This window comes from Halichoerus grypus, chromosome X (genome assembly GCF_964656455.1).
Source record: "Halichoerus grypus chromosome X, mHalGry1.hap1.1, whole genome shotgun sequence".
NCBI classification, from domain to species: domain Eukaryota; kingdom Metazoa; phylum Chordata; class Mammalia; order Carnivora; family Phocidae; genus Halichoerus; species Halichoerus grypus.
In genome coordinates, this window is record NC_135727.1 from 27,506,799 (window position 1) to 27,522,684 (window position 15,886).

The 15,886-nt window shown below is 44.2% G+C and overlaps 1 protein-coding gene across 6 annotated transcripts in view; it reads right to left on the minus strand.

Annotated features, from left to right (window-relative positions):
* Positions 1-252: 252 nt before the first annotated feature.
* GRIA3 (glutamate ionotropic receptor AMPA type subunit 3) overlaps positions 253-15,886 on the minus strand; it is a 275,580-nt gene continuing 259,946 nt past the window's right edge. For 3 of the 6 annotated variants that reach the window (XM_078064947.1, XM_078064946.1, XM_078064945.1), the window contains exons 15-17: positions 9,621-9,735; positions 6,768-7,015; positions 253-2,499 (exon numbers count right to left, since the gene is read on the minus strand). In XM_078064947.1, coding sequence (XP_077921073.1) covers positions 6,770-7,015; positions 9,621-9,735 — 361 coding nt within the window. In that variant the 3' untranslated portion in view covers positions 253-2,499; positions 6,768-6,769. Of the gene's footprint in view, positions 2,500-6,756; positions 7,016-9,620; positions 9,736-15,886 lie in introns of those variants that run through there. The other 3 variants (XM_078064944.1, XM_078064943.1, XR_013444731.1) reach the window with 3 other exon arrangements.

Genomic DNA, 15,886 nt, shown 5'->3' on the forward strand with positions numbered 1-15,886 from the left:
CTCTAGGTGATCCCCACAATCCCAACCTAAGGTCTGGGTGGCACACTGCTATTTAGGTCAAGGGCTCTGAGCCTGACTATGTGTGGCTGCAGTTGAGTGTCGGGCAGGGGTGGCGTCATCCTTTAGGAGAATCACCGGCAAGGTGACTGTGACATCGTTGGCAAAACTTCCGGTGGGAAGTAAATTAGTGAACAATAACGTCTTAGCACCTGCATCCGAGTAAATTTTAAACAGTCAAAGCACAGACATGAATGCTTTCTTTACAATTTTATTTACAAAATGTATTAAAACTTTGTACAATACCTCATGGCAATGAGGCTCCGTAATTTATGCCCACACATGCAATTTACGCTTTTACAGCCATTAGTTTGCTTGGCAATTTTTCTGTTCACTGAAGTACAGCTTTAACAACGAAAAGAAAAGAATCGGAAAAAAAATCCTCAAGTGACTACCGCCAAACTCCCATAGCTTGAAGTTAGTAGCAGAGATTTGAAGCAATCAATGTTTTTTTTTAAACATGCAAGTTTTTAAAAAATAACAAACCAATTTACCCGCCTCTTCATTCCCAGTGAAGTTTCCTCTGAAAAACTGGTTTGAGTCAATAAACATACATTTCTCTTTATACAGTGCCTCTGAAAACATTTGTGTGTAGGTTGGTTGATTCGTTTTATACAACTTCACATTTGCACGGCGTCAGCTTCCTGCTCTGGACATCATAGCATTCAGAAGTTGAAAGTCACAGGTTCATGAAAACAAAACAGAACAAAAACACAACAGCTTTCTTTTTGTTTGTTCAATACCATTTAAAATTTGACAGGTGAGTTATTCGCTGATGACACAATTTTTGGAATGAAAGTTTATATTACACTTTTCTGGAAACGTTTCATTGGAACGAGACTTCTTCCTTCCTTTTCTGAAGACAAGAGCAAATGGGCAGCGAGTCGGCTAAGCATCTAAAGGTCACACTTGGGAAATGAATTCGAGCTCCTAGTTTTTACAGTCTGGAAACTTCCCAATGCATGTCACTGATGAGAGCGAACTACTGAACTACAGGAAGCATACGTCATTATATAGGAGGTAATTAGTGAGCGGAGACTATTTCCTCTGACTGTTCTGATAATGCCAACGGCAGGTGCGCAATTAGTTACTTGATAGCCCGTGGAGCAGTGGAGCGTTCTTCTGAGAGAGCCAGTGGAGAGACGGCTCCGAGCAAGGACCTAGGAGCGATGCTGAGGCCCTGGGTTTAGCAGTAGGTTTGGGAATGCGTTTTAGTCTTTGCAAACTAGAAAAGGACACATGCAGTCTGATGGAGAGCCACGGGCAGTAACAGGCAACAGCTGGGAAGACAGACCTAGCAAGAGTAAAAGTCGGACTGAGAACTGTGGTCTGAACCCACTGGCCCGCCTTGCGACGCGGTCCTGTCTCCGGGGTGTACACTTGAAAGGCATACTTAGCGGAGAAAGCAGAGCTAAACACAGTGTTGTTTCTGAGAAAGATACTCTAAACACATTTGGGAGTGTAGGCAGCATTTCCCTCACCTCAATGCTAAATACTCAGCTGTATTGACTTAAAATGCACACTGAAGCAAGAAAAACAGATCTGTGAGCTGCAATTCCAGGCTTCTTGGAGAGCCCCGGGATCCGTTTTAGGAAAGCACCGAGAGGTTTGCCTGATAGTGCCCCGTCCCTTGCTACACACAAAAGTCAATTTCGAAAGCTCTGTTAATCCCTTCACCGAGTGGGAAGTTATCAAAGCATTTTCACAAAACCATTTCAAGAACACAGAGAAGTCAAGGCTTAGTCCCTTTTCCAAAGTGTTTGAATTTTCTTATGTGTCGCATTTACATTCTAAAGATACACACATTTCAGCAACGTTGAAAGGAAAGAGGGTGCACACAACATCACTACCAACAGGAACTACCAAAAACATCTGGTCAGCAGATCCTAGAAGAAATGCCAGTCTGTCTTCCCAAACACAGGGAGTCAGAGATTTTTTTTTTAATCAGGAGGAATTAATTATTTTAGCTGAGATGGGCCTATTTGCTGAACTGGAATTAAAGATTTTTTTTGTGTGTGTGTGTGTGTGTGTGCTGTGCGCGTGTGCGTGTGTGCGTGCGTGTGTGTATTAAAGAACGTGGTGTTTGTATATTGAGCAGTGGTATCAAAGAATGGCTTTTGTTGAATTGACTTTTTTTAATAAGATTTTTTTTTCACATACTGGAATCTTGCATGTCCATTTTTTTTTGTTGGTTTTATTTTAATTTTTTTTTCAAGCAAAGCAAAAAGATTTCAATGATGGTTTGCATTGTCGTGAGTCTCAGAGTGTTCCGTAAGGCACTGAAGGAAAAAAACATCAGTTTTTCCTATTGAAAGGTCATTGCACCATCAGCAATATTCGTGTCACGCCCGACACCAAGGAGAGTGAAATCTGGCTCAGGATCCTTGAAGCAGCCACGTTTTCGGTGATTCCTCTCATCACATGCCGCCAGTGGGACGGGACCTGCAAAGGCAAGGGGGTAACTTCCATGTGAATGGGCTTTCTCTTAGGGATTTCGACGTTTCTTACGGCTCAGTCTATCTTGGACGAGAACCATGAGTGTTTTCTCAAACTGGCATCGCTGGGGCTGCACCCAGTTTGACTGGCTTTAGGCAACAAGTCTGTTTAAATTCTCTCTCCCGATGCAAAAGCTTTGCCATCGGTTAAATTAGGTTCCTTCTCTACTGTGCCTTGTACTAAGGAATATATGGATGTCACGTGAAGTCTAACTCCAGGCATTGATCACTTAGGATGCAGGTAGACTAGGAAGTCTTGGTAGCATTTATATAGACATATGCAGAACAACTAACCTGTGGGCTGTATTCTGATTGCAGAACCTGTGGCAGGGGACTGTTTACCTAAGACAGAGGATAAACAGTGTTCTGTGTGGCTTGCTCAATTGAAATCCATTTGACTGTGAGAAGAAAATGTGCCGTTCATTGCTGGAAAAGTGACAGCTTGTGTCTCTTAATACCTACAGCCTTGGTTATTCCAATCTGAAAATAGCACACGGGCTTTAAAGGGGCAGCACATACCAGAAAGAGGTCAGAACGGTGGTACCCAGGCTTGGCATCCATGGGGTCTTTGCTTGGATGTTAGAGGCCTGATTGGAATGCTGATGCTGCCCCCACCGTAGGAGGGATTAACTTGGGCAGGGCATTCATTTGCCCCTGACTCTGAAGCCCGCAGGGCACTTTCCTGCCTCCTCTTCAAGCTCATACCCTTCTCCTCCATCCTTTCCCTCTATACCAAGGGAACCCTTGTTTTTCTCCTGAGCCGACAATTTCCCCAGCAAGAATGTTTATGCATGGGCTGCAGAAGGAAAATTGATCATTTTGAAAATGGGCCACACGGACAAAGTTAACATTTTCTGGGAAGACAAAACGGAACCGTCTTAGGGGGAAAATGGAAATCGTTTCCCTTAACTTCAGGCATCTTGAGGTCTTGAAAATGAGAAGCATTTCAAAAATATTGTTGAAGAAACCAAAGAAGCTAGAAGTAGCTCTTGACGGCAATGGGGAAATTGGGAAGAGTCTCTTAAGACAATTAGCAGAGCCAACTCTAGGGTGCAGGGAATCTGGAACACTCGGCGGCCAGTCACCTGCCGAGGCATGCTTGGGGGCCACCCTTCCAGGAGTTGGTCTTTATTAACCAGGTTTCACCTGGATCATATTTTTGCAGGTGATTTGCCCTGGAGTCAGTTTTCCTGAAGAATTAATGGTACCCCAAACTCCTAAGGCGGGCTCTGATAACTAGCAATAAAAGTAAAATCTCAGGGTGCCTCTTGATCTCTGTGCCCCTGCATAGGCCGTGACAGATCTAGGCCAATTCAGAGAACTGGAAGCTTAATAACTAGGTAACAAATGAGAAGTCATTAGGAGATCTTCCAGAACTTCGTGGGAATTAAAAGATGAATGGATAAAGGGCTCACCCTTCACTTAACCAACATTACGTGACCAAACTGGCTGAGAACAGCAGACAGGTTTCTGTTTCCTGCTCAGCTTGCTGTGTGCCTCTTGGACTGACACATGGAAGGATTTTTCTGGCATCCTCTGAGGCTTTTCCTTCTTGTGTGGAGACTTCACATAGACTCAGAGGACAGATTTGTTTGCTGAGGCTTTCCCCAGCTTTTCTTTTCATCCTAGGATGGTTGCCAAGGTGCTAGCTAACTGGGCCCTAACAACATTGGCATTGATGTCTATTAAAATGTGATTTTTGCCTCTTTTAGCCTGCATTTTGCCTCACAAAGTGGATCAACCAAGATGACTAAAGGGAAGCCAGGGAGACAGATGTTGTGGCAATCTCGTTTCTGGGTTTCCATTTGAGGACTGCAACATTCTGCCCAGAGGCTTGCCGACCCCAGCTTTCTCTTTCTTTCCCTTCCTCTCTTTTTCTCTCTTCCTCTTTCTGTCCTTCCCCCTCTGCCCTTCCCTCTGTCCTTCCCTCCCTCTTTCCTTTCCTTCCTTAAGTTACATGCCCTGAGATCATTTTCTCTAGAATATTACTACTCCCTGGACCAGCAGCAGCAACATGGCCGGGGAGATTGTGAGAAATGGAGACTCTCAGGTAGCCTCGCAGACCTGCTCAACCTGAACCTGCATTTTCATAAGTTCCCCACGTGATTCACGACGTACACTGACGTTTAAGAAGCACTGCTCTGGGGCTTTAACAAGAGACTGAGGCTGTGGTAGTCGAGGAGTAGAGACTATAGCTTCCCGGATGGAATGGCTGATAATAAAGAGGGTCTGGGGGCTGTGTGACCCCAAGGCCTGATGCTTGTCTCAGAAAGATTCTTTTTGGGGAAAGCAGGAGATACTGACTATACAACCTCACGTGCAATGTGTAAGAAGGGACGCACATGCCTTTTTTGGTAAACAAGTGGGACACAGACTTAGGATCTGCTTTCCATTTGACGGGATCCCGTTGGGATTTCAAGGTTCCTGGAGGCCACCAGGCCATGGGTGGTTAGAGGCTGAATGGTTTAGCAAAGGGAATCCATCTATGGGAGGAAGGAGGACTGGGTCCTAGTCCTAGAATGGCCACTACCTAGTTGTGTTGCCTTGAGCAAGTCACTCGGCGTGACTGGGTCTTAGTTACCTGAAAGGGAAAACACTTCGTGACCCATTGCCTCAAACGAGGCAATAGATGTGAGAGCACTTGGAAAACTGTTACGCCGATTTCAAATATATTCTTTCTTTGGATGCCAGTATTTCGGAATTTGGGAAATAATTAAGGTAAGCTGAAATCACCCATGTTCTACTCTCTGAAAAAGCAAATCATGTGCCCCGAATTGTAATGGGCGTATATAACTTACTCAAGAATAAAATATTGTAAGCACACTGGAACATGAAACGCTTGCATGCAAACAATGCTAATTACAGATGGATCTATGTATTGTCCATTCAGCAATGCAATGGGAACACTCAGCGGGTGGGTTAGTTCATGTTGCAGCAGAGGGTTGTGGTCTGCAGTAGGAGAGAACAACCAGCAGCTTCACCAAACAAGATAATGCTTTCCATGGTGAAGACACATGATTTATGTGCATGAAGTATTATTTAAAAGGGGGCCGAATTTCGTTCCACAATGTGAAATACAAGGAGATCAAAATGCAAATACTGCATTTGTAGAAACTCGAGAGCATTCAAGGAATTCGTATTGATGTTGACTCATGAGGTAAAACACCTCCCACCTAGAACGGGGGCTGTGAAGTTGCTAATTGTTCTGTTCCCCTTCAGATAGGTGTGTTAGTGATGACAGATGCACTTGAAGGTGACAAGACTATATTCTCTTAAACACTTCCAGAACAGACAGATTAGCCCACTTTAAGCTTGCCTTTGAACACATCTGAGCTACTGGTTGGCGTAGGGGTGGGGGTTTGGCTGTAGCTGCAGGAGTCAAGGTGGCATTAGTCAGGTTCATCTAAATATGGATTTGGGGCAGCCAATAGCAGGGAGCCTAGACTGTTCTTTGGGAGACACTTACCTGAATATCAGTTCCAAGAAAGGGACAACAAAGGAACTCAAAGATTAAAGAAATGGTCTCAGGCTTAGGCTTAAGAGAACCACCGTGCCCTTACAGAAGCACTGCATTTGTCAAGACGTCAGTGCCCCACTCCTATTCCTCACTCTACCATCGGTTCAAGGGCCGCTGCTTTCTCTAGAACTGCACTGTCCAATATGGCAGCCACATGCAACCACTGAACACTCGACAGGTGGCTAGTATGAGTTGAGATGTAGCAGAAGTATAAAATACACCCCAGATTTCTAAGACGTAGCATGAAGAAAATAATGTAAACTATCTCATTCACTTTTGATATTGAGAACATGTTGAGATGAGATCTTGGATATGTTAGGGTAAAGAAAATGTAGCATTAAATTAATTTCACTTGTGTTACTTTTAAAAAGTGTGGTGAGTAGAGCACTTCAGATCATACATGGGGTTCACATATGTGGTTCACAAACATTCCCATTGAACAGCGCTGCTCTAGAGAATTTCTTCTCCTTTTGGGTCACACACCACAGTACGATTACGACGGCGCTATTAGAAAAGCAGCACTGCCTGACAAGAAAGTGCAACCATTGTTCTCAAAGAATCAAATGGTTGCAAAGAACAGACAATACTTGAAACAACAAACTGAAGTGAAAAAACAAAGAGAGAGAGAGAGAGAAAAAGAGAGAGAGATTAACATATAGTAAGGTAAGGCTGATTAGTTTACTAGACCTTGACCGTACCCCTAGATCTTAACACTCTCTGTTCCATACACGTTGTAGCCTTCTCTGTATGTAGCGTAATTTTGAGTGTTGGTGGCAGGAGCAGGCTTAAAGTTTTGGGTGTTCTTTGTGAGTTTCATGCGTTTGGACTCTGCCCGTGATTTGTAACAGAATTCTATCAAGGCCACCATCATGGCCAGCCCCAGACCTCCGACAAGTATATAGAAAACGCCTGCCACATTGCTCAGGCTCAGAGCGCTGGTCTTGTCCTAAGAGAAATGAACAACGCGATTAGTTCTTGGGAAAACACAAGCAATGGGACATCACAATACATGACAACTATATAGGATAGTTCTAAGTTGCAGAATAACTAAACATTGATGTAAGTAAGTGTTATGAGTCGACTCTGGCAACTGGCTGATGTTTCACAATGGCCCGCAAGATGGTAGATTGTGCTTCTGTTGACAGTTGTGGTCCTCACCTAGCTGTTCATTTACTTTGACTCCTTAATTCCTTTGGTACCTCAAAATGGTGTCAATGACTAAATAAAACAGCGCTTGGCCACGGGAGCAAAAGTGTAAACACAAGCCCAATTCATTCCTCTGCCGGCCGCAAAGTGCCATTTGCCAGAGTTGAGCTGTGCCATAATCTCTAGAAATGTAACACTCTTTTCATTTGGGAACTTGAAGCACTCTTTCCCCTCTCTGGCCCGCAACGCCCCTTTCTCCCTCATTCTCCCTGTGACAAACTTGTCAACAACTTGTCTTTAAGATACCAGGTGAGAATATTAGGGGTTCCTGATATTCTTATCTGGGGAGTTACTTATCGAGGGTTTGTTTAAAAGGGATTAACTCTCCCCTTTCCCCTGGTGGCTGAGAGATTACTCCCTTCGGGGACTGGTTGCTGAGCTCGCATCCTCAGGGCAGCAAGTCTTCACGCTGCTGGAACAAGGGCCCAGCACAAAGAATTAGCTCCCTTCCATCTTCCTGAGAATTTAAGGAAAACTGTCAGGAGGACCCACTGGGTCCTGAATTGGCTCCATACAAATCAGAAAGCTTTTCTAAGAGGCTGATGATTAAAAAAAAAAAAAAAAAATCCAGCTCATTTTTAGCTTTACTCCAGGGAATGTAGTGAATATTTAAAAAAAAAATACTATGCTTCTCTGTTTTCTATTTAAAATGGGGGGGAAAAATTGAGGAAGCCGGTCAGTGACTTTCAGGTCGAACTGTGCAAATCTGACTATCTGCCTACATGAAAAAGCAAAAACTGAGCTGCTGAACAATGGAAAGAAAAAAGTTGGTGCCTTGAGCCCTACCTGGAGGTAGGACACACCAAGGGCCCGGAGCCTTTCTTTGGAAAAAATAAAATAAAATAGCATTTTGTAGTCTTTTTAGAGGGAATGTGACCATTTTGCTGCTGAATGCCATTGGATGGAATACCCAAACTGTCACATCAGTGAATTGGATATCGTATTGACATGGTAACACAGTGAGCAGATAATGGCCAGAGCTGACACGCAACACTGTGGCTCAGCTAGCTGAGGATTAAATGGAGAGATGATACGGCCACGTCCTGATTCTATTGTTATAGGAACCAGCACTATACTTGTTTACTTTAATAAGAAGGCCAATTGGAATTGAAGTGCATGGTCAGGGAGGGGCTATGTGTGAGCCTCATGTCTACAACAACCTCTCAAATAGTCACTCTTCTAGGGTGAATGACAGGTAACTAGAGAAGTGGGAATGTCTGTCACTTATGAAACAATGGGTCATTTCCTTCAGGAGGCTGGCCAGGCTTTCTGCAAGGAATGCTCCACGGTCCACTAGGAAATGGACCAGTTCCGGCAACCGTCCCTCTGCCCTGAGATTGCTCCACGTATGTGGTATTTGACGGGGGAAAAGGACATAACCTTGGACATAAGCCGCATTAGGTCGCAGCAACAAGAACAGTTTCCATTTCCACGTATTTAAGTTTCACAGAATTCCCTGCCGTGGGATGTGGAAAACCAGTAGCAAAATGGTTCACTGCGCAGGGGAAATGAGTGGCATTTCATGAAATGAATTAACTGATACCACAATATTAGTTCAAAAAAAGGCAAGGCAAAAATTGAAACTAAAAAGAACTTTCTTAGGGGAGCAAAGGGGGCAGGAAGGAGGCGGGGAAGAGTGTTTCATGCTTATCAATGTGATGTTATCCTGACAATGTATACCCTTAAGGAGCATGCGACTAAATTTCAAAAGTATTACGTACAGAGATTCAAATGACACCTTTGGAAGAGAGAAGTGTGACAGACTTAATGATATTTGAGATCCAAATAGATGCTGAACTCAATACGACAGCAGCTGGGAGGAGGCTAATCACTCTGCTTACAGAGACCAGTCTTTGTTATTTCTTTCTTTGACTGTTTTCACATGGGATCGACATAATGTACAAATAACCAAAGGTATTTACAACTACAAAGTCTCTGACACTGTAAGAGGTTAAGAGAAAGTACTGTCACAACTGGATCTTTTTTTTTTTTTTTTTTGGTTGTGGTTGTTGTTAGGTTTTCTCTTTGAACTTTCGAAATGTGAAATACAGTAAAACCCCTTTATAACACAGCTCGGTCTTTGCACAGCTTTGAAGTGCGGTGGGCCGGATTGCGTTCCAATGTCAACACTAGCTCGGTCCGCTCAAGGTCAATGGTTGATGCCCTGCAGCAGGTCTCCGCCGGCGGGGCGCCTGCCTTGTGCCTTTAGCGCTGGTGTTATAAAGGGGTCCCACTGTGTCGGGGGGGGGGTGTGTGTTGGGAAGGAAAGCTGTTTTGGGGTAGAAAATAAACAGTGGTTCAAAATGTGATTGCTAATCAGTACAAAAAGACCTTCAGCGACTGACCTTACTCCCGGAGTCCTTGGCTCCACATTCCCCCTTATCGTACCACCATTTGTTTTTCAGCTTGTCTAAGATGCCTTGTTCACTGAGTTTCAATACTGCAAGGTTTACAGGCGTTCTTCACGTGGGAAATAACATAAATAACATTATATTATGTTATTTTATGTTATTCAAGCTTCAAACTACTTTAAAACTATAGAAAGCGATAAAGCAGGGGGCCCTGGCCACAGAGTAATTTTAGAACACTGCAGGCAACCTGAGCATTACCTTATAAAAAGTTAACACTACAGCAACGCTATATTTACCAGGGCCTGCCCATATCGCTTTGAGTAATCGGCACACACTGTTAAATAATGAGGATAGAAAAACAGGCACTCCTCGGATAGGTTGTGTGTGGTGGGGAGGGGGTCTCCCCTCAAGTGACAATTGTCCGGCGGCAGCTCGTGGTAGCTTTGTGGCGGAGGTGTGTTAGGTTTGATCTAACCGGGTGTCTTGTTGTACTTCCAGACAGAAAGCAAGCTCTATGGAGGAGCAGGGGGGGGAGGGGGCAGGGACAAGACAAAAGGATGAATCGGAACAGAAGAGAAAGTAGATTCTATGTGCACAACGTGCCTTCTGATTAGTTGTCCTTTATTATACATATCTGTTGCCCAGATGAAACTGATCTCAGAAAGAACTGTCCTACAGACATGTCTTCACTCCACAAACTGAATTCTTACGCACGTCCTGGCCTTAGGATTGAGAGTGGAACGTGGACCTCTGAGTTGTGGCTGAGAGGGGTTTCAACCACGAGAGAACTGGACTCTGGCTTGTTTCTGTTACTGACCGGCTGTCTCTCTGGTGTGGCCGTAGGTCGGCGGTCCACTCAGATAACCAGAGGGTGAACCAGATTGTTTAAAAACGGATTATTAATATGGCATGATCTAAGATGGCAAACTGATTCTGCCACTGTGGGTAGTACTGTAGAGAAGCAGTTTAGGTAAGCTGTTCTTCTAAAAGAAGACTTCCTCAACTGAGAGGCTCCTACAGCTCCAGGAGGCCAGGCCATTGCTCCGTAGCCCTCTGCCTCTTAAAGCATTGGGCCTGCTGTCCGAGCCACTGGGCAGATGCAGGAAACCCTACTGGTCCCCGGTTAAGATTTCTTCTCTTAGAAATTTCTTCAGCTGTAAAATAGGAATAGTGACCTTTACCCTGTCGTCTTTCTAGAACTAATGGATTTTAAGTAAAGTATCTCTCGTAACTTCAGATAAAAAATGCATTATATTTAGAGGGTGGCATAATTCTATTACAAGGCAATAAGCTACTGTGGGTTCAGAGTCACATGAACAATATTGCGAATACTAGTGCATGTTATGCTGAACGCCACCAGTTCACAAGGGGGAAAGCAGACACATTTCTGTGACTATGAACATGCCATAGAATTTCTTAGCTTAGTTGGGATATGTTGGACCCACCAACATATCCGGTCATTGAGAAGACTTCCTGTAGTCCCAGAGATGTGGCCTCTATCGGACCAAGTCCCCGAAGGCTATTTCCTTTCTCTCCCCCTTTGCCTTTGAGAGCAGAGGGACCATCTCATCCTGAGATATTCCGAGAAATGTATCATCATTTAAAAATAATATGCAATTTCAGAGTACTTGAGATTTGGAAAGCTATAAACCTTGAGTGTCAGGGAGGTGACACTTTCTCAGTTGATGCCGGGCTTGGCAGCTGGAATATCTGCATTTTGTATCTCACCAGGAAATTGAGGTCCTTTTATATTTTAAACAAGTTCCTTCAATCAGTGCTCAGAACCTTAGCCTTCTCAAATGCCAACAGGTTTGGCTTGGGATGCAAAGCAACAAAAGATACTCAAAACTTGGAGCCTCTTGAAGATATTATTGGCAGTGAGAGTTAAGTCTTAGACTTTTAATTTCACTTATTTATGTTTAAAGATTTTCTTTTTGAGTAATCTCTATGCCCAACGTGGGGATTGAATTTACAACCCTGAGAGGGAGAGTTGCACGCCCCACTGACTGAGGCAGTGAGATGCCCCAAGTCTAAGACTTTTAAAGGACAGACAGGCCATCTATGGCCCTGAGATCAGTGTTGGAACTGCCTTCTCTCCTACTTCCCACTGCTTGGCCCCCTTCTGTTTCTTCTTTCCCCTTACTAGTTTTTGTTTTATCACCAGCTCACCCCCAGTGCTATGCCTTAAGCCAGGCACTGGCCCCCAGGCTTCGCTGGTGGGGGATGCTTCCCAATGGCACCTGGGTGCCTGATTCCAGCAGGAGAACAGCACAAAGTACAAAGCATTTTCTTTCTCCTTTCTGTGCTTCCCCCTTTCTTATTGCACAGGGCGCAGCGTCCTCCCGCTGCTCTCTGACGAAGCCCTTACCGGTCCCTGTCCTCCCTCAAGTTACTATGTTCTTCAGATGACTTCATTCAATTTCCTTAGGACAGTGGCTCTTACTGGATCTCCGGAACAGAGCAGTCTGATTAAAGGCACTCACGCTATGGTCCAAATAGAGATATCTCCCTAGAGAGCCCGGGTTTTAAAGAAGGTTGTCAACCATTAAGTGAGCTAGGTTGATACGAGTGTTACATGTTAGTTTAGAGGGATAGTTCTCAAAGTGTGGCCCAAGAACCCCCAGAGGATCCCTGAAACCTTTTCATCAGAGGGTTCCCATGATCAAAACTATTTTTCTAATGATACTAAGACCTTCCTTGCCCTTCTCACTCTCATTGCCTCCTGCTGCACAGTGGAGTTTCCTGGAGGCTTCACGACACGTGATCTTGCAACAGATTGAAGGATAAAGCAGAAATGAGAATCCTATTCTCTCCTACGAAGCCAGATATTAAAGAGATTTGCAAACTCATAGGACAGTGCCACTCCTTACTAATTTTGTTTTGGAAAACTATAGTCAGTTTTCATAAAAACTATGTTATTTATGTTAACATATATTGGGTTTATTATTTTAAAATAAATTAATGAATACATGCTTTTAAAATGCCATTTTAATTTCCAGTACGGTAAATATTAGTAGGTATAACACACATAAAATCTTTTGGGAGTTCCCTATAATTTTTAAGGGGTCCTGGGACAAAGCAAAGTTTGCGGAACACTGGTTTGGGAGAAGGGAAGGCTTTTCCTGTGCTGGGGCCTATCCTAGGTTGCCACCATCCACTCTTGCCCAAACCCAGGCTCAGTATGTCAGCAGATTAGAATGCAACTTCTGACAAATGGCCTGTCCCTGCCCAAGGCCATCCAGTGGCCTCCACAGAAAGGCTGGTAACTGCTCTCCACGTCTGTGGCCTCCGGGGTTACCATGGAGGTTACCTTAGGGCAAAGGTTCTCAATCAGGGGTCCTTTTGTCCTCCAGGGGCTATTTGGCAATGTCTAGAGTCACTTCTCATTGTCACAACTGAGTGGGGCGACACCACGGGCACCTAGTGGATAGCGGCTGGGGATGCTGCTAGACATCCTACCGTGCACAGGACAGCCCCCCCCCCCCCGAAGCCCCCAGGGTCAGCTGGGCCGAGGTTGAGAAACCCTGCCTTAGAGCATCCAGACCTCATCCGGTGCCCCAGGACTTTAGAGAAACCTGACAAATGATATACTTTTAGAAGTTTAGTCTTTGGGGGAAAAAAATCACAGGGCTTATGAAATCTGGCAGGGAACCAATGTGTGTTTGGGAATTTCTAAATAAAAATGAAGGAGAAAAACAAACATTTCAAGCAACAGCACAGCCAAGGAGCATAAAAGCTGTAATCAGAAATCACAGATAATGCCACTTAACAAGGTTAGGATAGCTGCCAAGAAAAGAAAATGATTTAAGGGCCTAAATCTCCTAGAACTGTTTGTTACTGTGGGGTGGAATACATTCCTGAGATGGCAGAGAAAAACTGCCAGGATTTTCTTTCTCACTGTACCTTACGGGATTGCCCAGCTCAATCCGAACCAACCGCATGTGCTGACACCCTCCCCCAACACACGCACGAACGCACGCACAATTTGAGCTTTTACAGGAAGAGGATTTAGGTGGGCATTTGGTCATTTTAAATGTCACTTTCTCCATGAAGCCATTTTTGCTCCCCACCTCAGTATTTTCTCCCCTCCTTATTATCTGTACCCATGTCTCGTAACTCCCCCTAAACTGTGTGCTTCTCAAGAGCAGGGACCGTGGCTTACATATTGGTATCCCCGCTTAGAATTGTTCTCTCAACAAATGCTTGTTGAATAGATAACTCTCTTTTAGCGTTTTGCTTTTCAGCCTGGGATCTCACAAAATTATCATACTTCTACTTATTGTTCGAATTTAATGATCACCCTAAGAAGGGAGATTTATGGCCTCTACTTGGTAAGTAAAGAAACCCAAGCACAGATAGGTTAAGCAACCTGCTCAAGCCTGCACAGCAAATGATGGCGCAGGCCAGAGGGCAAATGAATATCTGTTCAACTCTGTACAGTGCATTTTCCAATGGAACACACGAAAGGGTGGCAGTCCTTTTTATTTTTGTTCTTTGCGCTTGGATGTTCCTAATGAAGTTTGTCTTTGGGGACCACCATACTCCACATAGCTATCAACCTAGCTAGGGCATATCTGGTGGCTGGGGCCTTTCACTGTGCTGCCGCCATAGGTCTCCAAGGGAAGGCTTCAGAGCAGTTACTGCAGGCCCTTAACTGATACCTCAGAGAATTATAAGTCAGAAATATTTATTGTACTCACCTCAACAGAGAACAGAAAGAATTAAACAAACTAGGTCAGATTCCTATCATGGAGATTAGTCAGGCATTGTCCCCTTTGGCGGGCTTGCTGTGAACGTTTTGTTGAGTACAGCCCTCCCAAGACAAAGGCAAGGGTCCAGAGGCTGAGGGGGAGAACAGGAGAGCTTTGTGATGTATTTTCAGGGGGTCTGGGGAGTGTCCCCCGCTCCAAAAATATTTTCTTCACGGGGACCTGAAATTCCATCCTGAGAATCGCATACCTTTAAGTGTGCACAACATTCCTTGTTAAAATACAAAGCTTCTTTGGGAAATGGGACATGGACCAGAGTAACTATTTACAGACTCCAACACTCTATTTCGTTTTGTTTAAAAACTGTTCAGGGAGGAAGAGTGTAAAGCTCCCCCTAAGAAGAGAACGATCCGCCGCACCTGAAGTCATAGAGATGTGTATGGACTGGTGAGCAGATAGAGAGCATAAGAGCAGAGGTGAATTAGCGTCATTTGAAAGCACATGAAGCTTTCCTGAGCATGGGGAACAGTCATGGAGTGACATCTATTTTTTTTTAATAGAGGTAGTAATGTAATTCATAATGTTTTGAAAATGAGTCCTACCTTGGAAAAAAACAAAACAAAACAAAACCCGTAACTGGCTGATACAGATTTTTGCTTATCTCTGCCATCCACACCTGGCAGGACCTCAGCTACAAAGGACGGTGCTCACAAATCCAAGGCATCCAGGCCTGGGTGGCGGGTGTCCAGGTTTCCAGCTCATTCCTGGCATGTGCCAGCTGGGTCAGTGTTATCTTAGTGATGGCCAGTGTTACATATGGAGACAGTTTTAGGATAAGAAGACCATTTCCTTTACTGTGAACGTAGAAACTGTTTACTTAAAAAAAAAAAAAACACAAAGTAACTAAAATTTTTGATATATTTCAAAAGAAGTGTCCTATTTATTTTTCAATTTTGAGTTCAGGAAATACCCCAAAATAGGTAGTTTGGAGCCATGAACAAAGAACAGAGAAGTGTGGGGAGAGTGATGCAAGGGTGCTGAGTTTCCCCAGAGTGGGAAAGAAGAAAAAAATGGCCTAGTGAATTAATGACCAAGTTGCTTCCTCCCAATGGTGATCCTGGAAGGGTTGATACAAAAATCTGTACTGTGGCTATGTCTCTGAGCCTGAAAAATACAGGATCCCAGGGGCAGTACGATTTATCTGCCCAAGAGACTATGGGATAGGTTCTGCTCTGAATGGCTTCACTTCTCCTTTCTGAGCAGGGACACCTAAAGAGCAAATGCCTGTTTAATTAATGATGCCAGAAGATCTTCAATGGTGCCCTTAGGAGGGGTAGATATATGTGTAAATACATAGCTTACAGAGACAGACAAGGAGATCACAGAGAAGTAAAAGAAATATATGAGTAAGGGTGATGTATTTGCATAGTTAGTGAGGAACCTGCTCTAACAACACAACCTCTGGATGATGACAATGGAAGCTTATCACAACCTAAGCTGGAAGCCCTCCCCTCACCGCATGCCTCATCTAAACCTCACTTCAACTTACTG